Genomic DNA, 19,045 nt, shown 5'->3' with positions numbered 1-19,045 from the left:
TTTGAATGCAAGATCTACAGTGAGGTATAACATTGTTGAAGTTTATTGAAATAATGATTGCTTTTCAATATAGGTAGTATTTCATTAAAGCAAATACCTTGAGAGATTTTCTACAAACTCCACAATTATATTCACACGACAGTTACTTTACTATAACAGTCAGCTGCTAAAACAGCTGAGAGGCAAGCTCATTTGACTTTTTCCACTTATAGAAAATAGCATAGAGGTCTTATCTCACTAGAAAGTGTAACAGCTGCATCTTCCTTTAAACAATAAATGACTCATTTCTCTCTAACACATAACATCATCAAGGTCTAGTGACTCAAACAGAGACGGTATTTGTGTGTGCACTTTTTTCTAGATAATTCCTTTAAGTGCTCTAGAAAAAAAAAAGGAAAGAAAAAGGAAAAAAAAAACAAACTGTACGAGGATATCTGGATTACAATTAAGTACCTGGAATGATCTGTGCTGAACATTAAACAAAATTCTGAGACATCAAAACTTAATATTTGAAACAGTATTGTTTTTTGTCTAAGTTAGCACTAACACAGCACCGCTGTAATGGCACAGCCAATATACCTAGAGACAACATGTTCTACATATGATGGTATTTCTATGTTTCACATTAAACAAGTCATAGAAATCTGATTTTGACTTAGATACAATCATTATGGGAAAGTACATCACCGTGTATAAATACAAGAATATTTTAAATTGGGCATCAAACCATATCCCACAGACTACCCTATCTCAAATGATGGTCTCCCTGTACATAGGAAGAGGAAGCTTCCTTTTCTGACCTACTTCTGGGTAAAATGGCAGGTGGTGGCTGGTCCTGGCAGCCAATCACAGGGCAATCTGCAAACACAGGGGTTGTTAAGTTGAAAAAAAAAAAAAAAAGGGCGAAAAAAAAAAAAAAAGTAGCTACCTGCCATAAAATGGCTGCTGAAACTGAAACACTGTGGCAGACCCTGTGTTGTTAGGGGAGGGGGCGTCCTGCCCTGACAGCCTTCTGGGGGAGGCAGGATGGGGCGGCTGATCCTGCCAATCACAAGCCTGAAAACACCTGAGGTATAAGTGCGTCAAAACCCACAGCCAGCCAACCACAGACCAGTATGAAAACATGGCGGTAGGACATTTTACATAATGGCAGCTGAAATAAAATGGCAGCCACTGTGCACGTCGCGGGCAGGGACTTCCAGGTCCTTATAGCCAGACAGAAAGAGGGACTTCTCAGGTGCTTCCAGGATGTGACCAGAGGAAAGGTGGGACTTCTGGGGCCGGTGGAACATGTGACTGCCAGCAGGGGACAGGGCTGCCACCAGCAGCTGGGGCTCCACCCCTTCTTATAGTAGATATCTGTTGTCCTCTCACTGCTTACAGAACCAAGGTAATACATACAAAGCTTTTACACATACGAGGGTTTTGAATAATCTTTCCTTTATGACATATCCTGAGGGCATATTATCTAATATTTGCTGCTCTTTAACGTTGGCATGTCATTTTTCTGCTAGTCCGGTATTTCTAAATTACCTTCTACAGATCTCACAAGCTGAGTAAGAACTGAGAGTCTTTACTTGCTTTAGGAAACAAACACGTGCCAATCTAAATCAGGTCATTACTTCCCAGAGTCCCTGGAGCGTGAATCCATCCTTTAGCTTCTCTATTGCAAGTCCTAGTTCTTCTGAAAAAACAGGCTCACCATCATGTTGCTTTTTTGAACACACGAGATAAGAAAGAAAGTAGAAGGTACTTTTTAGCTTTATTATCCCATTTTTAACAACATGAATTTGATAGTATACAGAAAGATGTTCTTACCTTGTTTTCATCAGCAAAGTAAGCCTACAAAAGAAAAAAAAAAAGAACTCACAACCTTTGGAAAAAAAAGTGGTCTAAAACCAAATCTGCTAAAAATTCCTTGGGGTCAAAACTGTTATTTGGTATGTTTTCTGCAACAAACCAGACTGGCTTTTATTTTTGTTTTCTGAACAAGAACAGAGGTTTTTAAACATTGAAATAATTTACAAAAGGGTTCTAACAGGAGCTGGCGATTATGCTGTTTTTCATTAAATACCAGTCTTTGAGTTTTCCCTCATAATAAACAATTATTTTTAAATGGTAAAATTTTCATATTACATTTGTTACACTGACAAATACTTTACAAGGGAATAAAATGTTACCATGAAGGCAAACTAACAGCATCCTAGCATCTTCTGCCTCACGTGCAGCAGCACTTATTATTAAATTTCAAAAATTAACTTCAAATGTAAGTAATATCAAAATTCAGTTAACATCATATTCAGTGTAAGAAATAAACACAGAGTAACTGAACAATTAACCAAATATTTCTACTTTCAGTCAGATACCTGTGAAAGAGACACAATCTTTCCCATTCTGCGTGTGTGGAAATTAACGCTCAAATTCTTCAGGACAGCAGATCTCTGAAAATATTCTCAGCTCTAGAAGTGTCTGGACCAGCAGGCTCTAGATCTTCATATTTACCAAAGAAAGCCTGATCTTGCTTCAGCTGCCCTTATGGACTGGCGAGGGGCAGCAAAGGAAGTATTTTCCTGCTCAGCTGGATCTCAAGCTATGTAAGACTCCACAGAACAGCATAGCAGGTGCCAACTGTCATGGAATATTGGTCTGGAGCCACTCTTTGGGCCCTGGACAATCCATCTCTCCTATAGCAAACACCTTCTAATCATTAACAGCTTCAGTTTTTGTATTAGAATATGCAAAGGAGTTATTTAATCCAGATTACATAGGCACCAATAGAGCAAACAACCTACTTTTAAGGAAAAAGGTAAGTCTTTAACTATGTTGAAGACTGTATAGAAATACGTAAAAATGAAAAAAAAATGGCAAAAAAGTGAAGGAAAAGGAGGGAAAGGAAGAGATAAGAGCTCACCTGCATCAGTAGATGATAGCAAAAGAAAAGAAGTTGGCAATAAGATTGGTGCTAGCACTGCACCAACAGTAGTAGCTATTTAAAGTAGTAGCTATCTAAAGTAGTATGTTAGCACTGCTAGCACCGTATTTCCGAGGTGAATTAAGAAAACATGTCAACATGTCGAGGCTAGCACTTGAAAACGTGTACAGTCTACCTGTGCAATCTGCACAGTAAATTTGGAAATTCCTAGAAGATGGTCATAAAGCAACTTAATGCATTTAAAAGTAAGTTTTCCTGAAATACTGGGAGACTATCAGGTACTAACAGTTTTCTAAACTGGTATTGTCAGGAGTGACTCAAAATTACTGCTGCCTTTCTAAAAATCTTTTAAGTCTGAATCTTAGATGAACATTGAGCATACAGATATCACCATCTATTTATCTGCTCCAAAAGAAGGGAGACTTGTTGAATATAATGTATTTCGTTATATTATACTGCTAGTTTTCAAGCTATTCCTGACCTTCATGTGTAGAGAAACTACATACAACTACTACTTTAAATAGGTACTACTATTTACTTTGAATAATAGTTTATTCTTAAGTTCAAAATCCACACACAGAGTTCCTGTAGCAACCAGGATTTTGAATAAAAGGCGTGTAGATGTGTCTTAAATATAGGAAGTTCAGCTGTAGCTTACCTTTGAGGATTACATTTCTACATTGCTTAAATTTCAAAAAACAAACAAGGAGTATTCCAGTTTTCCATTTTCTGGGGAGAAGCTTACCACAAAAGCATCTGTATATTCATCAGCTTCTATTTCCACATCATCTTGAACCTGCTCCACTGTTAGGTCTTCAAGAGGTTGAGGCTGCAAATCAAAACACCGAAGTAAGTAAATCCACATATCTAGTATGTTTAATACATTTTTATTACTGCTGTTAACACAATACTGTATCTAATTTAGAATAAATGAGTGGAGTACCTTCTCTTCCATTTCATAATCCACTCCAAATATAGGGTTAGCCGAATAAACTCTGTGAAGTGAATTAATTTCTTTCACTGCCTCCTGTAGTTTCTCTGCAGGGTCTATTTTAAAACCAAGTACATATCCGCCACTCTATGTAACAGAGGAATAAAGAAGACACGTGTTTGCTTATTATTTAAAACAACTTTTTCCCCTTGATAGGGATTTGCAGTTTAATGATAGCAAATTTCAGTTTGCTGATAAAATATTATCTGTATTTTGGCATTATCTTCATCCTGCCACTTAAACAACAGGTGAAATAAAAACAATGACAATGTTTCTCTATGAGGTAAATAAACTTTTAACTGTTAGCCCATTATATAAACAAAGAACAAACTTGGTACACAGAAAAACAAAAGCAAACAAGGATGGGAAAAATTCAGTAAGAGATCATCAGTATCACTTCTAGCTAGTCAGCAAATGTTTAATCTGTTAGATCGTTATGCTGTTATTAAAGAAATTTTCAGATAAATAGTTGAACTTTTTTTAAAAAATCACCATTAAAATCATTTTTGATTAAAGTCGAATTGAAGAAAAATAATTTTCCCTCTTACAGCAAAACAGATACACAAGTGAAAAAGATTAAAATTAGTGTCTTAATTAAGTATAGAATTAATTAGATTCCAAAGATAATGTCAGAAAACACTGTTTTGAACAGTTATTTTGCTGGCCTATTGTTGTTTCGCTTCGAGACCACAGCCATATAGACCTTAACGTACAGGCGTTTTAAGCAGTTCAAAAATTACTTTCTTCACATTGTGTTCAAAAGGCCACACAGAAGGAACACTGCAAGTACCTTAAAAGTAGCCCTGTAACAAGTCAGAATTAGAGAAATATTATATATAAAAATGTAACCAGTGAAAAAAGGCTATTAAAGCTTCTTACCTGCTGAGAACTCTCTATCACAAGCGCCAAGCCAAACTTTGAGTCTCTTATTTTTATTGAACGCTAATGGTAAAGAGGTAAAAACTGTTTGTTAAAAATTTTGGAATTACTTGATGAAAATCTGCTCTATGTATTTTTCAATATTTTTTTAATTTCTTTTTTTTTTTTTACACTGTGCTAATTAGAGCTACTGGCTGTGGAGGCTTGGCTACCAGCATTCCCTCCCATTTACCATTACAAATCTGAATCCCCGAACCTAAGGGAAAAGTGTTACCAGAAGTGGTAACAGTAGTAACAGATCATTTCTGAACATCAGGTTCACAAATCATTAATCCCGGTGTATGTAGGTGGCATGAAGCAACATAGTAAACAGTTTGAAAACCGGAAACACAAGGCATTTTCACTAACAGTACCTGCCCATGAAAGCCCCTAATCTAGACAGAAAAATGGAAAAAAAAAAGTATCTACCCTATGGTTGATGCTGGTAAAACTAAATTCCTCCCTGACTGTGGGACATGAAATACTAATTTTGGTGAGCTGGGAGTTTTAACTAAAGACTTGAACTTTCCCGTTTTGTTCTGAAATTGGTTGTTTTGAGATACTTACAATTTGTAGATATGGTATGCTGACATTAAAGCTGTCATTCATATTTGCATGCCAAACAATTCTCACATTAGTAATAAAAAACGTTCCCAAATTTCCCTATTAAAGAAAAGGTATGTTAGAACTGCTTCGAAGCATACAGCCTTTTTTTTCTAACATGATGATTACTGCTATTGACTTAAACGCAAGCAGCATATAGCTTCATATTTAATTCAATAAAAGGCTTATTCTTTCCACCAAAACCAGCTGAAATGCTTCCATTGATTGCAAGGAAGCAAGATCCAATCTTTAAAGGATACAGCACCCAGGTGGTGAAAATAGCTGGGAGTACCTATTACCGCAGTGAAGCAGGACAAAATCACAGCACGGCAGACCTCATGAGAGTACATGAAGCATCCGAGAGCATGCTTAACTGTACAGATCTGGAATTGGTGTATAGCGTAAGTATAATGGCATGTGGGTTAAACTTAGGCAATTATGGAGATGTGTGCCAAGGGAACGAGGAGGAAAGAACTTTTTAGCTTGTCAGGATGGATCTTGTTTCCATTCTAGACTAAAATTGCACAGACAGAAATAACAGCTCCCATTTTGTTTCATGGCTCTGGGAAATACTTGCAACTAACGCCCTGTAATACAAATGGTTTTTATTTTTTCCTTACAGTCTTCATTTTTCCATGTTTTAACACATAGAATCCTATTCCAATAGTTTCAGTTTCCAGTAATCAAAAGACAATATAGTCTTACACTGTAGTCAAAGCTGCATGTAAACATACAAATACTCAACAGAGCACTTCGGAAACACATGATCATCTTTCAGAATGATACAGAGCTTTAGACCCACAAATAAATCTTCTTAACAGGGACTGTGTACCTAGTTCCTTGAATATTAGCAGAGTCATGTAGACCTCAGGATCCCAAAAGGAGACTTTGTTACTGAGTAGTAAATATATGGGATCAGCTTCTTCGCATGCATCAACTAATAAACTGAATTAAGGGTAATTCCTTTGAGGTTACAATGCTATAGCAGTACAACTGCCAAAACACTTCAACTTCGCTGTAGTCAACATAAGTCTCATTTTTCACTATACCTGGTCACTTGATAAATTCCAGACTCCGTTGATTTTATCGTATATTTGTTCTTGTGGTAATAATCTCAGTTGCTTGTTTTGAATCAATGCACTTCTCAGCTTCAGGTCACGATACATTTTAGAAGTTTCATAAGCTCTGCAAAACATAAAAAATACAAGTTACCATTTCAGTGTCTTCTATTACTTTTACTGTTTGTTTCAGCACCAATATGAAATGTGTATTTTTAACTTTTCTTATTGCAAAAAAATGAGAGCACTATCAAAACTTCATCAAGGTAAACCATTGTATTTCAGCATTCCTTAATGAAGTTATCTTTAAAGGGTTTTTTTTTGACACCTGTTTTGATCTACTGTATTGTTCACATGTGTGTGTGTATATATATATATATATCTATATCTTTTCCTTAAGACAGTCATCTCCCAGCCTCTGCTGCAAAGCTTAAGTCTTCTGGGTCCCATGTTATAAATAGCACGGACATCAAGAATCCTGTATTTTTCAGTGCCAGTTAAGTCAAAAACATCCAATATACATAGGTCAGTATTCCACAGCTCTTAAATAGAAACCTATGGTAATGTATTACGCACACATTCATTCACATGACTTATGTCTATGTGAGAAACATCCACTGTTTTGTAGTCAAGAGTTTTGACCAGGATTTAATTCTTCATTTCCATTACATGATCCAAAGTTAAGGGAAATTATTATAGACAGAAATTATAGATAGAAAATGCACACTGAAATTAGCTCTTTTGTAATTTTATTTGTTCAGATAGTTTATACACACAAGGCATATAAATTGTGATCAATGACTGGTATTAATGCACATTAATTTTCTTTTTGCACAGTTATCTACTAGAATTTGTGATCGTTCTCTCCCTTCCAGAGATGCTGTTCTCCCCTTTTTGGAAAGTTTTCTGAATGGTAAATATGGGCAGTTATATACTGGGTCCATGATCAGTAGCAATCCCACATATTTGATTCATTGAATTTCGTAGATGAACAAACACGATTTTAAGTATGCTACCTGTGTACCGCAATAACTGAAGTGAAGAGCCTGGGACTCCCGGGGACAACATTAGTAAATATGAACTCAAACCGTGTGTTGTTACATTTTGTCAATATATACAGTGCTTCTGTCTGCCCTCGCAATTTCTGTAAGGAAAAAATTAACATTTTGACAATATAGTAGCTTGACTGTACAGGCAATAAATAATCTTGACATGTTTTCAAAAGTCTTGTTCTAAATAGTATACCTGAAGGTGTAATCCTGATCCACTAATCTATTGTTGTCTTCAACTGGACTCAGGTTCTTTTGGAGAAACTAGTAGTATCATCAACAGTAGAACTAATGAACCCTGCCTGCTATACATTTGCAGTATCATGACCGAAGGAGTATTTTTGACTTTGTTACCATATGGCTGCCCAGGGAACCTACATAATCTCCCTGTTAGTTTTTTGCTGCAAGCAAAACCAATGGCTTCACAGTTGCATGTAATTCAAGTTATGTATTTGAGAGCCTTCTCGCACAGGATTAATGCCTCTCTAGACCTTTGTTAAATTTAGACACAATGAGCCCATGTGTGCTTCACTTACCTAGAGGGGAGAGGAATCACCGAACAGCGTGATTACATGAGTTTTACTGCCTTAGGAAACTGACTAAAACCATGCTCCTATAGAAATTTAAAACCTTCTCAACTTTTAAAACTAAACTTCCACTACTATCCTATTACTGGTCTTGTAAAGTGTAAACTTTCAGATTACTGTTCATATAGTGCAATATGTATAAGCAATGAATTTTTACAAATTATTTTTTCTTTTAAATAAAATACTCTTTTATTACTTTAAAAAGTATTTTTTTGAAACTTACTGAGTTGGCAGTTCTCGTCGTTATATTTATAATGCAGTTGTAACCAACAGCTAAAAGTTAGTGGGGGGAAAAAAATAAAGAACAGTTTTGAGAACAAGAAAAAATAGTCAAAATTGCAAAGTACAATACTGAATTTTGTAGCACAGCTTTCGATGTTATTTGCGAGAATTACACAGTGGTTAACAATCTGGGCCTTAATCACAAAATCAAAGACTAATTTAAGCTGGAAAGGGCCTTGGGAGGTTTTCTGGTCCAATGCTCTTCTCAAAGCAGGACCAACTTCACCTGGCTACTCAGGGTACTGTTCAATTGAGTTTTGAGTATTTCCAAAGAAGGCAATTCCACAGCCACTCTAGGAGCCTGTTCCACTGTTTGCCATCATTGTGAATGTTTTTCTCATAATATCTAATCAGCATTTTCCTGGTTTCAGCATTTGACCGTTGCCTCAAGAAGGTCTGTTTCATCATAAGTTGCCCATAAATTTTACCCTTACAAATAAAACTTTCTCCATTGATATAATACTTCGTAGAAGAAGAGCTAAGGAGATGTCAAAAAAAAAAAAAAAGCAAAAAAGAAAGTAGAAGTGTAGAAGAAATGAAAAGAAGAGGAAAAAACAGTTATAAATTTCACTTTGCCTCTTCTTCAGTAGTGCTCTGATACAAAATTAAAACAGAAACAATCCCAGCCATTCTTCCTAAAACAAATAGATGCATTAGAATGGTATGGACTAAATCTGAATGTCAATGACAGTCCTGCTACTGATACCAATAGAAGCACAGCCAGATGAAAACAAACAAACCCCAAAACCCACAAAAAGAATAATAATCTGGAATAACCTAACAGGAATTTGCTTTGGCAAGATTCTGCTTCTTCAAAATCTCAGATGTGCTAGCAGTTACGCAGATAGGAATATTCAGTCTTTATGGAATCAGCACTTGCAAAAATAGCAGCAAAACACTATTTCCTAGGTTGCTTAAAAGAAATTTTCTAAAACAGCAATAGTAAAAAATGGCATCCAACAAACTATTATTTTTTTGTCTATATATCCCTTAATGTAAGAAATAATGCATTATCTTGAAAGCTAGAAAGCACATTGAACTCTAAAAGCCATAGGTTAGACTTCCTTGAGCTTCTACAATAGGGCTGAACTACTCCATAAGTTTGTGATCTCCTCTAAAAATGTCTATTCTAAAACTGAAATACACAAGCAAACATTTTTTTTTTAATTTTATAAAGACATACAGAAGTAGCAGTGTGTGTGTGTGCACTTGTACGTACATGCACATACAAGACTGCAAATGCAGAACAGCAAGCAAGCAGAGAGCATAAGTTTATCTACATTATGAACAGGATACAGATTTTCAAGATTGACTGGCTATTAAGAAATGAGCACTGGAAATACTGTGAGTACAAAATAAGTGCATCCTGCCCCTGTTTCAGCAAATTAAATTAAATGTGAATAGATATGCTAACTATGCATACAGTTAAAAATCAGAAGCTTATTCAAAGCTTACAATAGTAAATTTGGAAAGGCAGATAATTGTGGGGAATAAAAACTGTAAGACAATACAAAATGTTGAAAAAAAATATATAAAAATATAGAACAGGTGGCAACAAGAGGTACAAAACTCAAATTTTTGTTTCTTCCTAGAAAAATGAATGAATCCCACATAGACCAAATGAAAAACGTCTGAAGTACTCTTCAACTTCTGTTCTGAGAAATTAACATTGAATCAATATTTTGCTGTGAATTGTTTTAACAGTTCCTATATTGCAAACAGATTCAGCAGTAACAGTTTATTTCAGACTTTACAGAGCAACAGAACTATACTATTCTATACTGTAATCGATACTATTGTGAAAGAATAGCATGCTACCACAAAGGAAACACAAAATTTGCAGTTGTTTAACAAGAAATTATACTTACAGAGATTGACTCTGGGCAATGACAATGAGCGCCAAATAATCCGCAAATTTGTCACAAGCAGTCTACCTGGAAATAACAAGTTTTTAGTCTGAACACCTTCCATTAAATGAAATGTTCCATTCTGTGGTACATATTTACCTCTAGTTTTGAAACACCAGAATATTCCTTCCCCTTGAAAATCACTAAACACTTTTTTTTTTTCTTTTTTTTTGGAACGCTAGGAGAGAAAATCCAGCAAGGAACAAATGAAACAACCTCTAATATATAACCAGCATTCTTCAAAACCAAACTGAGAACTGTTACTGATTTCACATCCACCTGTCTACAGTAAAAATGCAGACACACAATCAGTGCAGAACTGCTCTGAGGAGAAGGGGAAGGCAGCGATTTAACTGTCGCAGCTGTCTTCATCAATAACCTCACCCCTTTATGTCACATGCAAATTTATTCAATTCTGTACCCTGTACAGCAGCACACCCAACCCCAGGAAGGGTCACCTCAGCTTGCTGTCTGCTTCATGTCCTTGCATACTAGAATATATATATTCCTTACCTAGTCACTCTGAAACAGATTAAGAAAAACTAAGCATTAAACAGGATTGCAGCAAAAGATCACCACAATGTTTATAAATGGATCATTCTTACAAAGCTTTCAATTCTAAACAAATTCTGAGACAAGATTATCACCTTCCTATAATTTCCAACAAGAGATCCTATTCGAAGACACTCCAGGGGAGACAGAACTGTGAAATCTATTTTCTACAACAGACCATTGATCCAGAGTTCAATGGAAACCAAACAGGACTTTCAAGAACCTGTACAGGTTAAATACTAGAAAGTTTACAATTCCCCTGAGTATGCAGGTACCTCTGTCTCCATTGTTTCCTTTGGTATCTTCAACAGACTCTAAGCAGTCTATAAGGACCTCTCCAGGTCTCATTTTCATTTGTCTAAAAGAAAAAAAAAATTACCAAATGAAAAACAGATTAGATTTATCATCCAAAAGAAGGCCATGTCTATTTCCCTACTTCACTTTCCTTTTGCTTAGTGCATCACACAATAAAAAAAAATCCACATATACACACACATCAACATTACATACCTGAAATTGTTATCACTACATCTAGCATACTAATATTTTTCATACCTTAATTATTAAATTAGAGCATTAAACCAATAATTATGTAGCAAGTGTGACCAAGGAAACTATACTCAAAAATAGGAAGAAAGCACATGAAAACAGGAGGGAAAAGCAAAAAAGTTCATTCACATTGATACGAGTTATTTACTTAATATATGTAAATATCAGTAATGAAAAACAAGAAAAAAATCTGAAAAACAGGGCTGTTAACTAATCCTTACAGTTAACAAAACATGGTCTTGGAAGAAGGAATAGACACCATAAATTTATCAAGCTAAAAAGTAACAATATAACCTCAAGGAAAACCAAATGGTTAATGAGACTGAACTGAAAATTACTTGAACTATGTGTGAACTATCCTGATTAGGGGACTAAAAGATCCACCCGCAAGCAAAGAAAGCCCCCTCCCCCCCAGCACTCGTGCTGGCGGCGGGGGGGGGGGGGGGGGGGGATGTTTTACCTTTAAATGGAGATTAGGCTTTAAGAGCCAATGAGAATTAAGTAAACAGTTGTGCAAAGTGCATAAAATGTTTTACTGTGAGATAGGAGGCAGCTAGCTTTATGGATTTACCAACTAGCACCCATCTCTGTGCAGACATGCAGCAAGTTATCTTGACTGTGTGTGTGTATCAGCTTTTGCACATGGAGTGAAGAGCCCAGGTTTGGGATAATAACATAATTTGTAAATGGATAAAACTTGTTGCCTCATGCTGTACTTTTAGGTCATAAAGAGCGATGCTAGGCTCAGGAAAGAATAGATGTCAGCAAAGAAAACATCAGATGCAGACAAACACGTGAAATGCTGCTCTGAATTTCCCCACAAAGGGCGTGGTTTGGGGTTTTATATTTTGCTTGACTTAAATGGCCTAACCATTCTAATTACACAACAGATGCTGTGTGAAATTTTGCTGTATTTTAATTGTATCGTGTAAAGCAGCCAAAACTCTTCAGCGTATTGGCACGACTGAAACAAAATGTGTTACCAGGAGGGGAATTCCACGAGATACTACTGGAGACCAGAACCAAGCCACCAGGTATGGACTCAACAATACCTCACCGAACAGCACAAAACACATTGGGCAGGAGGTAGCAAGAATAGTAACATCGGCATTAAAAAAAGTACGAAAGCAGGCTCTGTCTTCGTGACAGTTTCATAAGAAAATAAAACAGAACTGCTTAGACATCCAGGACACAATTCCACGTTTCCGCAGGTCACGGTGGCAGCACGGCTGAGGGACAGGCCGTGTCTCAGCAGGGTCACCTGGGAGGGAAGAAGGTGAAGCCCGACAGTCCGCTCAGCCTCCACCGCCAGACCACATCAGCCAGCTGCCAGTTTCCAGCTCCAGCAACAAGAGCTACGCGGGGCTTTGCCACAGCCGCAGAGCAGCGTTATCCGCCTCAGGTACGGCAGACGGCCGCCAGCAGCGCCGGCCCTGCCCCGCCGGGGGGTGCCGCCAGCCCCGGCCCGCAGCGGCCGCAGCCCCTCCCCGTGAGCTCTGGCTGCCGGCGCCACGGCGGGGACACCGCGTCCTTGTGACCGGTGACTGCTGCCGTCCCCTCACACGCACCTGGGGCGTGCTTTTACTTCTCCGCGACAAGTAACGCTACAGGCGGCTGGGAAACGAATACCCTGCCCTCGGTCCTCTAGCTTGCGACCTCTTTTTTTTTTTCTTTCCCCTTTCATAGATTCGATACGGTGACTTGACCCACCTCCCCAGCCCGCCCGCCTAAGCCGCGGCGGCCACCCCGGCCCCCTCCCACCCTGCCGCGACAGCGCGCCCGCCCACCGCCCCGCGCCGCCACACTAGGCGTGTTCCCAGCATGCACCGCGCCACCCGCCGCGGCCGCGCTCGCTCAGCCGCCTGGCAGAGGCCGGCAGCGGCCGAGAGCCGCGCTGTGAGGGCAGGGCAGGGCAGGGCAGCGCCACTCACTGCGGGGAGATGTCGAAGCGGACATCTCTGTCCTCCCACAGCACGTCCAGCACCGCGCTCATGGCCACCGCTTCGCTCCCTCCGTCGGCCCCGCGCGCACCGTGGCAACGGGGGCGGTGCCCTGCGCTCCCGCAGCGATCGCCGTTGGCTGCGGCGCCAGGCGGGGGCTGGGCGGGCGGGTCCGGGCCGTCACCGCCTTCCCGCGCTGCCCCGTCGTGCCTTGCGGCAGCCTCGTCCTGTGGGCGCGCAGCCGCTGTCACGCCGACTTGGCGGGCGTTTCGTGAGGGGGCGCGGGGTGCTCCGAGGCGGTGGAGCGCGGCGTTGTTGGAGCTTTTCCTTGCGTGTTAGTTCTGTCTGGCACAGAGTAACGTCTGTTGCCGTGGCCGATGGTTAAGCCAGCCCCCTCTACAGTCGGTAAACTATAAAGCTTGTGAAACCCTTACTTGGTAAATCACAGCTTGAAGTCCTGTGATTTCTGTTTTGGCTGTGGGGTTGTTTGTTTTTGACTAGATGGGATGTATCATATTTCTGATTTGGAATAACTTGAAAACCATATCTAGCAGAATTTTAACTGCAGTATCCTACCACTTCCAAATAAAAAGTACGAATCATAGAAAGAAACTTGACCTTTGACAGGTTTTTCCCTGGAGCTGGTCTGTGAATTAGTGAGGATCCCATTGATCCCATTGTCACCCACCTGGGAGTTGATAGAAACGTGACGAAGGAAGATGCCACGGCCGGTGCTGCCCGTGGTCCCTGGCTGGGCAGTGGGAAGAGCAGTGTGCGGCCATGTCCAGGCTCCATGGGTAGGAAGGGTAGCAGGTGTTGGACTTGAGGCCACGTTCCATTTTTTGTTGATACACCAAACTTAAAATTTGTTCAGGAAAAAACCCACAAACCGAACCAAAAATTATCATGGTGTTCCACACGCAAGACTTACATCATCAGGAGCACGTTAACACAGTAAATAATTTAGCTGTGGAGTTGATGTCTAGCCATACATTCAACCCCTGTTATCTTATTGTCAGCTTCTAGTGAAGTTCGGTTAGTCGTGTATCTGTAACTTTGTATGAATGACTGTGCCCTTGAAGGAGAACTACAAGCCTGATAAGGAGAACATCCTGCCCCAGGAGGTGCCCACAGCCAGTTAACTCCAACAAAGACAAGAAGTCAGCAGAATGAGACACTAACTAGGGGAAAGGGAAAGGTGGCAGGGGGAGATTACAACCACCAGCTCAATTTAAAACTGGAAAGACGTACACCTCCCACCACCACCACCTGCAGGGAGCATGTGTACTAATCTACATGGCAAGCGAGGCTAATTTAAATATGCCTAACCAATGGCAAAGAAGATAGTAATCACTGACCTATAAGTGTAAATTCAAGTGTGTTTTTTACTAATCATGTAACAGGATAAATACGTAATTTTTTGTGTGAGTGGGCTTGCTTTGTGGAACACCACCTAGCCCCTGGCTTTGTGCATATCTGTGATAAAGAAATACCTCAACTCTGTGTGTCGATTGGTTCTTGCATGCCGGGTGAAGAACCCTGATTTTGGGACAACAACATAAGTTTTTAGGCCTATAAAGGTATCGCTGTCCATTCTCTGTCCTGGCAACAAAACCAGAATTCTTGCATTAAAAACAAGCTTTCAAGTATATAAATCAAGTGTAATAGGAAATACATCATATACAGACAGACATAAATGTAAGAAGCAATATGGCAGTGACAGGAAATAAAGAATGAACTCTGTGCTGCATTTGATGTTTTGAACATAGGTTTAAAAACTTTAAAGAAAGAGATGGAAAGACTGAAATGCATTCAAAATTAGATTGGGCTCTCAGAAGAGAAACACGTCAAGGACCATTTAAGACATGAACTAACCTAATTTATTGATGCTAGCTATTGATAAAATCCGTGTATGTGTTTTAACTGCACTTGACATATGTCTTGCTAGCTAATTGAAACTGAGGAAAGTTTACAGAAAAAACTAGTACATGTAACTGTGATCTGGTTGGGAAAGGTGGGTAGCTGAGCCACCTCCCTGTCTTATGACCCAGAAAGCACGAAGGCCACCGGTTGATGCATTTGCTCTATTTATCTGTACTGAGTAATACTCTGCATGTAATTTGGAAATTGATATTTTAGGCTTGAAATATTAAAATAGGATTTGTCGAACACTCTCTCTCAAAAAAAAGTGAAGTCTTCATTGCAGAATCCATGCCAAATATCAGATTTCTGTAACAGAAAAGAAATTACATCATTTTAATGACAAAAGATTGCTTTCCAAAGCCATATATAAAATGAGGTATAGCTAGTGATTGTAAATGGTAGTATTTAAAGATCTAGGTGAAGGAAGGGCAATTACTATGGCAAATGCTATACTGGTCTTACTATACCTTAGTAAACCAGAAATTTTGTACTCTTAATACCGTTGGAAAAAAATGTTATTTTGTTACATAGGACTACATCATACAATATATGCAAGAAGAATTAAAGTGAGCTGGATACTTGATAATAAATCCAAACAATCAATAGTTACAACTTGCTCATTATTAATGTAGAGATAAATCCTTACCTCCAGAAAAAAGTACACAAGCATCTCTACATTCCTCTTCACTGTCAAAGCGGTTTGCATTTCCACTGCAGCCACCGTACCAAAACTGAGCACAGGCATTGGCCTGTTTATCATAATACCATTTTATGATATAAACACGGCATGGCCCTTGATCCAGCCTCAACTTGCACCGGAGGTCCAGGATACTTTCTAAAATAAAAAGAGAAAAAAAGAAATAGAAACAATTCAGTTTGTAAAAGTCGATTGTATTGTATAGATTTTAACTTTTAAACACTATTTTATTTAGGTTTTTTTCTGCTAATGTTATACAGCAATTTAAGATTCACTTCTAAAGATGTTAGCTTTGAAGGCAAGTTAAAAATGCACCTTAGGAGGTCAAGTAAACTATTCCTTTACTGGCATAGTTCTAGTAACTCCAGAAATATTAGTATTCTGGCTCTACATACCAGAAGAGGAAACAATATAAATCCGATAACTTTGAAATCGAATTATCAGCAACTATTCTTGTGAGCAATCCAAAACTGCAAGCCAAAGAGGTGTAAGCTAGTTGCACCTGCTATTTTCCAACAAGTATGACTGTCATCCTTCTGCAGTACGTTGCTTCAGCACATTAGTTCTCATCGTGGTGTGGGGGAAGAGGCATTAGAACAGTAAGAAGAATATAAAAACTTCAGTCTTTTGTAAGATGTTTATGCTACTTACCTAATACAATGGTAGTAATTATGTACATACTAGTTAAGTTTGGATATAAAGCTTGTTGGTCTAATGATTCCTACAGATACACATTAGAGGACTGGGACATACAATCTAGTCTCACTCACTTTAACCATGAAATAGAAAATACTTTTCCTTCAAGTTTCATATTGTGACATCAATATTCTGTCTTTGGCAACCGGTATCTTGACACTTTAAAAAAAAAAAAAAAAGTTCTTGCCAGAGACAGAGTAATAGTCATGCCCATGTTCCCATGAAGCATGGGAACATGTTTCCCATCATAATACATTATTACTGAAACTCAAAGTGTGAATCCCACAAATAATGAACAGAATACATTTGGACATTTCATGTTAAAAGAATCAATTCTTTGAGCAGTCAGCTAACTACTTTCCCTCAAATGACTAAACACCCTTTTTTTCATATTTTTCCTCTGAAGGAGAAATCTATTTTTTCTGTCCAATTCTGAAATCATTATCTTCTCTGAAGCCTCCCATCTCCATAGACTGCCCCTTCTTGGCTGACGAATTACCTGCTCATTGGCCCACCTCAGCTACCACTGTGTTCTCTTTTTGATGCCATTTATGACCTCTCAGATTATAGCTGACCTTGCTTCTCCTGTAAGTGGATGAGTGGGATTTGGAATTTGGGAAGACAAGAACTGGTGAACAGGCTGTACGAGAACCACAACTAGATGTTACAAAATCCTGAAATGGATTCTTCTCCAAAGCATGGGCTCTTGAAATCTTCAGAGAGTGGAACAAAATTTTTCTGATTTAAAGCCTATTGAAAAGTTAGTATCAGGGTAATGCAAAACTAGTTATGTCTATAACCTGGTCTTGGTGTGAGCCCTGCAGTTGAAAGAGATGATGTCGTCACTTTGTCTGATGATGATGGTTTTGATGGCAGTAATGATGCCACAGCTGTAGGTGAAAAGAAACAGGATGAGACGCTGATTTTTGATCAGCCAAAAATAAAGATGAAGAAATGAATGATGGTAAAAATACCTCTAGTGTCCACTGTTGGCAAGGATGACTGTTCCTCCTCCTCTTGTTCCTCTTCATAGGCTTCATATACTACCACAGGAGGTGCTTTGGTCTGAAATAAGCATTTGATTTTCTTTGCTTTTCAGATATTGTGAAGTGTCTCAAAATGAACAAGCCCTTCACCACTTAGAGGTTTTTGTAATGTTTTTCCTTTCCATTTACCCTGACTTCAGTGATAAGAATCAGGATTTTAGCCTCATCTGGTGGTTTACCAAGAAGGTTATCAATCTTAAACCTGGGAAATATACTTTTTTCAGTTGACCTTTACAGAATTTTATTTAAAAACTTCAAAATATGGACTACAATTGAGTTCAATTACTATTCTTAGACTTAATTATTACAGTGTAATTGCATTTTTATAAGATTATGTTTCACACTGTGGCACAAATATTACTGTATTAAACACAGGAATAATAATCCTTGTAACAGTATCAGGAATAAATTATAGCCATTAGATAACTGCCTGCGTGTAACGTCAGAACTTTTACTTGGAACAACCAGCTCTGAGCATACCAAGGTAAAGGAGCTATTACAGTACCTGTCCTGTAGAAAAGTAGGAGGAAGTTACATATTACAGGGAAGGTTATATATATATTTATGTATAAAACTTTTGCTCGTTAAAACCTGCTGAATTTTCATACCGGAGCTAATCGCTGAGGAAGATCACCAAGTCTTGGAAGACTTTCTACTGTAGATACTCCAGGTGTCTGTACGGAAAGTGATTGTCTATTAGCATTGTTGTTCTGAAGTATGTGATATAAGGAACCTGAAGATACTGAATGGAAAGATGGTCCATTTATGCTTGCACCATTTCCATTACGGTTGTATATTAAGGTACCATGTTCATCTTCACAAAATTGGTTGACTAATTTGGACTCAAGAGCTGTTTTAAAAAAAGAAGTAAAAAAATAATCATACTGAGAAATTAAATGTATTTCTAAAATTTGAATTATTTATATATGTAAATAATACACATGCAATCCCATACTCCTTTGCTTTTAAGAAGATTATTCCAGGCTTTCTGGACTTGTCATAAATCTGCCAGCCTGTAAGTCCTCTACACAGTAAAAAATACAATGAACTCACCTAAAGGTGTTCATCTAAGCTTAGCAACAACTGCTGGTTGGTAGTGGGAAAATAACTGCTTACCTTGCTCGTGTAAATAACCCAATGAAAATGGACTATTTCCCAATGGAATTCCCCAGTGGGTTTGATTCTGGTTTCCAGTGCAGCAGATTTACAGTGCATGAGCACTTACCCAGCTTAGAAAGCTAGTTTAAGCAGCTGTTTTCCTACATATAGGTGACATCTCCCCATTGGCATGATGAATCATTGCCCTCTAATGTGA

At 38.5% G+C, this 19,045-nt stretch overlaps 2 protein-coding genes across 2 annotated transcripts in view; both read right to left on the bottom strand.

The window, feature by feature from the left end:
- Positions 1 to 20: 20 nt before the first annotated feature.
- Positions 21 to 13,507, bottom strand: BBS5 (Bardet-Biedl syndrome 5). Its single transcript, XM_040603675.1, has 12 exons — positions 13,360 to 13,507; positions 11,155 to 11,237; positions 10,289 to 10,354; positions 8,362 to 8,411; positions 7,519 to 7,646; positions 6,494 to 6,629; positions 5,409 to 5,504; positions 4,803 to 4,865; positions 3,876 to 4,010; positions 3,678 to 3,761; positions 1,819 to 1,842; positions 21 to 1,712 (listed from the first exon to the last, which is right to left on the bottom strand). The coding sequence occupies exons 1-12, from the start codon at positions 13,419 to 13,421 to the stop codon at positions 1,611 to 1,613; spliced, it is 1,029 nt and encodes a 342-aa protein (XP_040459609.1). The 5' UTR covers positions 13,422 to 13,507; the 3' UTR covers positions 21 to 1,610.
- A 2,407-nt stretch (positions 13,508 to 15,914) lies between these two features.
- LOC121092605 (collagen alpha-1(XXVIII) chain-like) overlaps positions 15,915 to 19,045 on the bottom strand; it is a 35,039-nt gene continuing 31,908 nt past the window's right edge. Inside the window, exons 32-35 of the mRNA XM_040603854.1 lie at positions 18,339 to 18,580; positions 17,659 to 17,749; positions 17,485 to 17,574; positions 15,915 to 16,126 (exon numbers count right to left, since the gene is read on the bottom strand). Of these exons, the coding sequence (XP_040459788.1) occupies positions 15,915 to 16,126; positions 17,485 to 17,574; positions 17,659 to 17,749; positions 18,339 to 18,580 (635 nt within the window). The remainder of the gene's footprint in view (positions 16,127 to 17,484; positions 17,575 to 17,658; positions 17,750 to 18,338; positions 18,581 to 19,045) is intronic.

This window comes from Falco naumanni, chromosome 8 (genome assembly GCF_017639655.2).
Source record: "Falco naumanni isolate bFalNau1 chromosome 8, bFalNau1.pat, whole genome shotgun sequence".
NCBI classification, from domain to species: domain Eukaryota; kingdom Metazoa; phylum Chordata; class Aves; order Falconiformes; family Falconidae; genus Falco; species Falco naumanni.
Note: the sequence above shows the minus strand (reverse complement) of the source record. Positions and strands in the feature narration are given on the sequence as shown.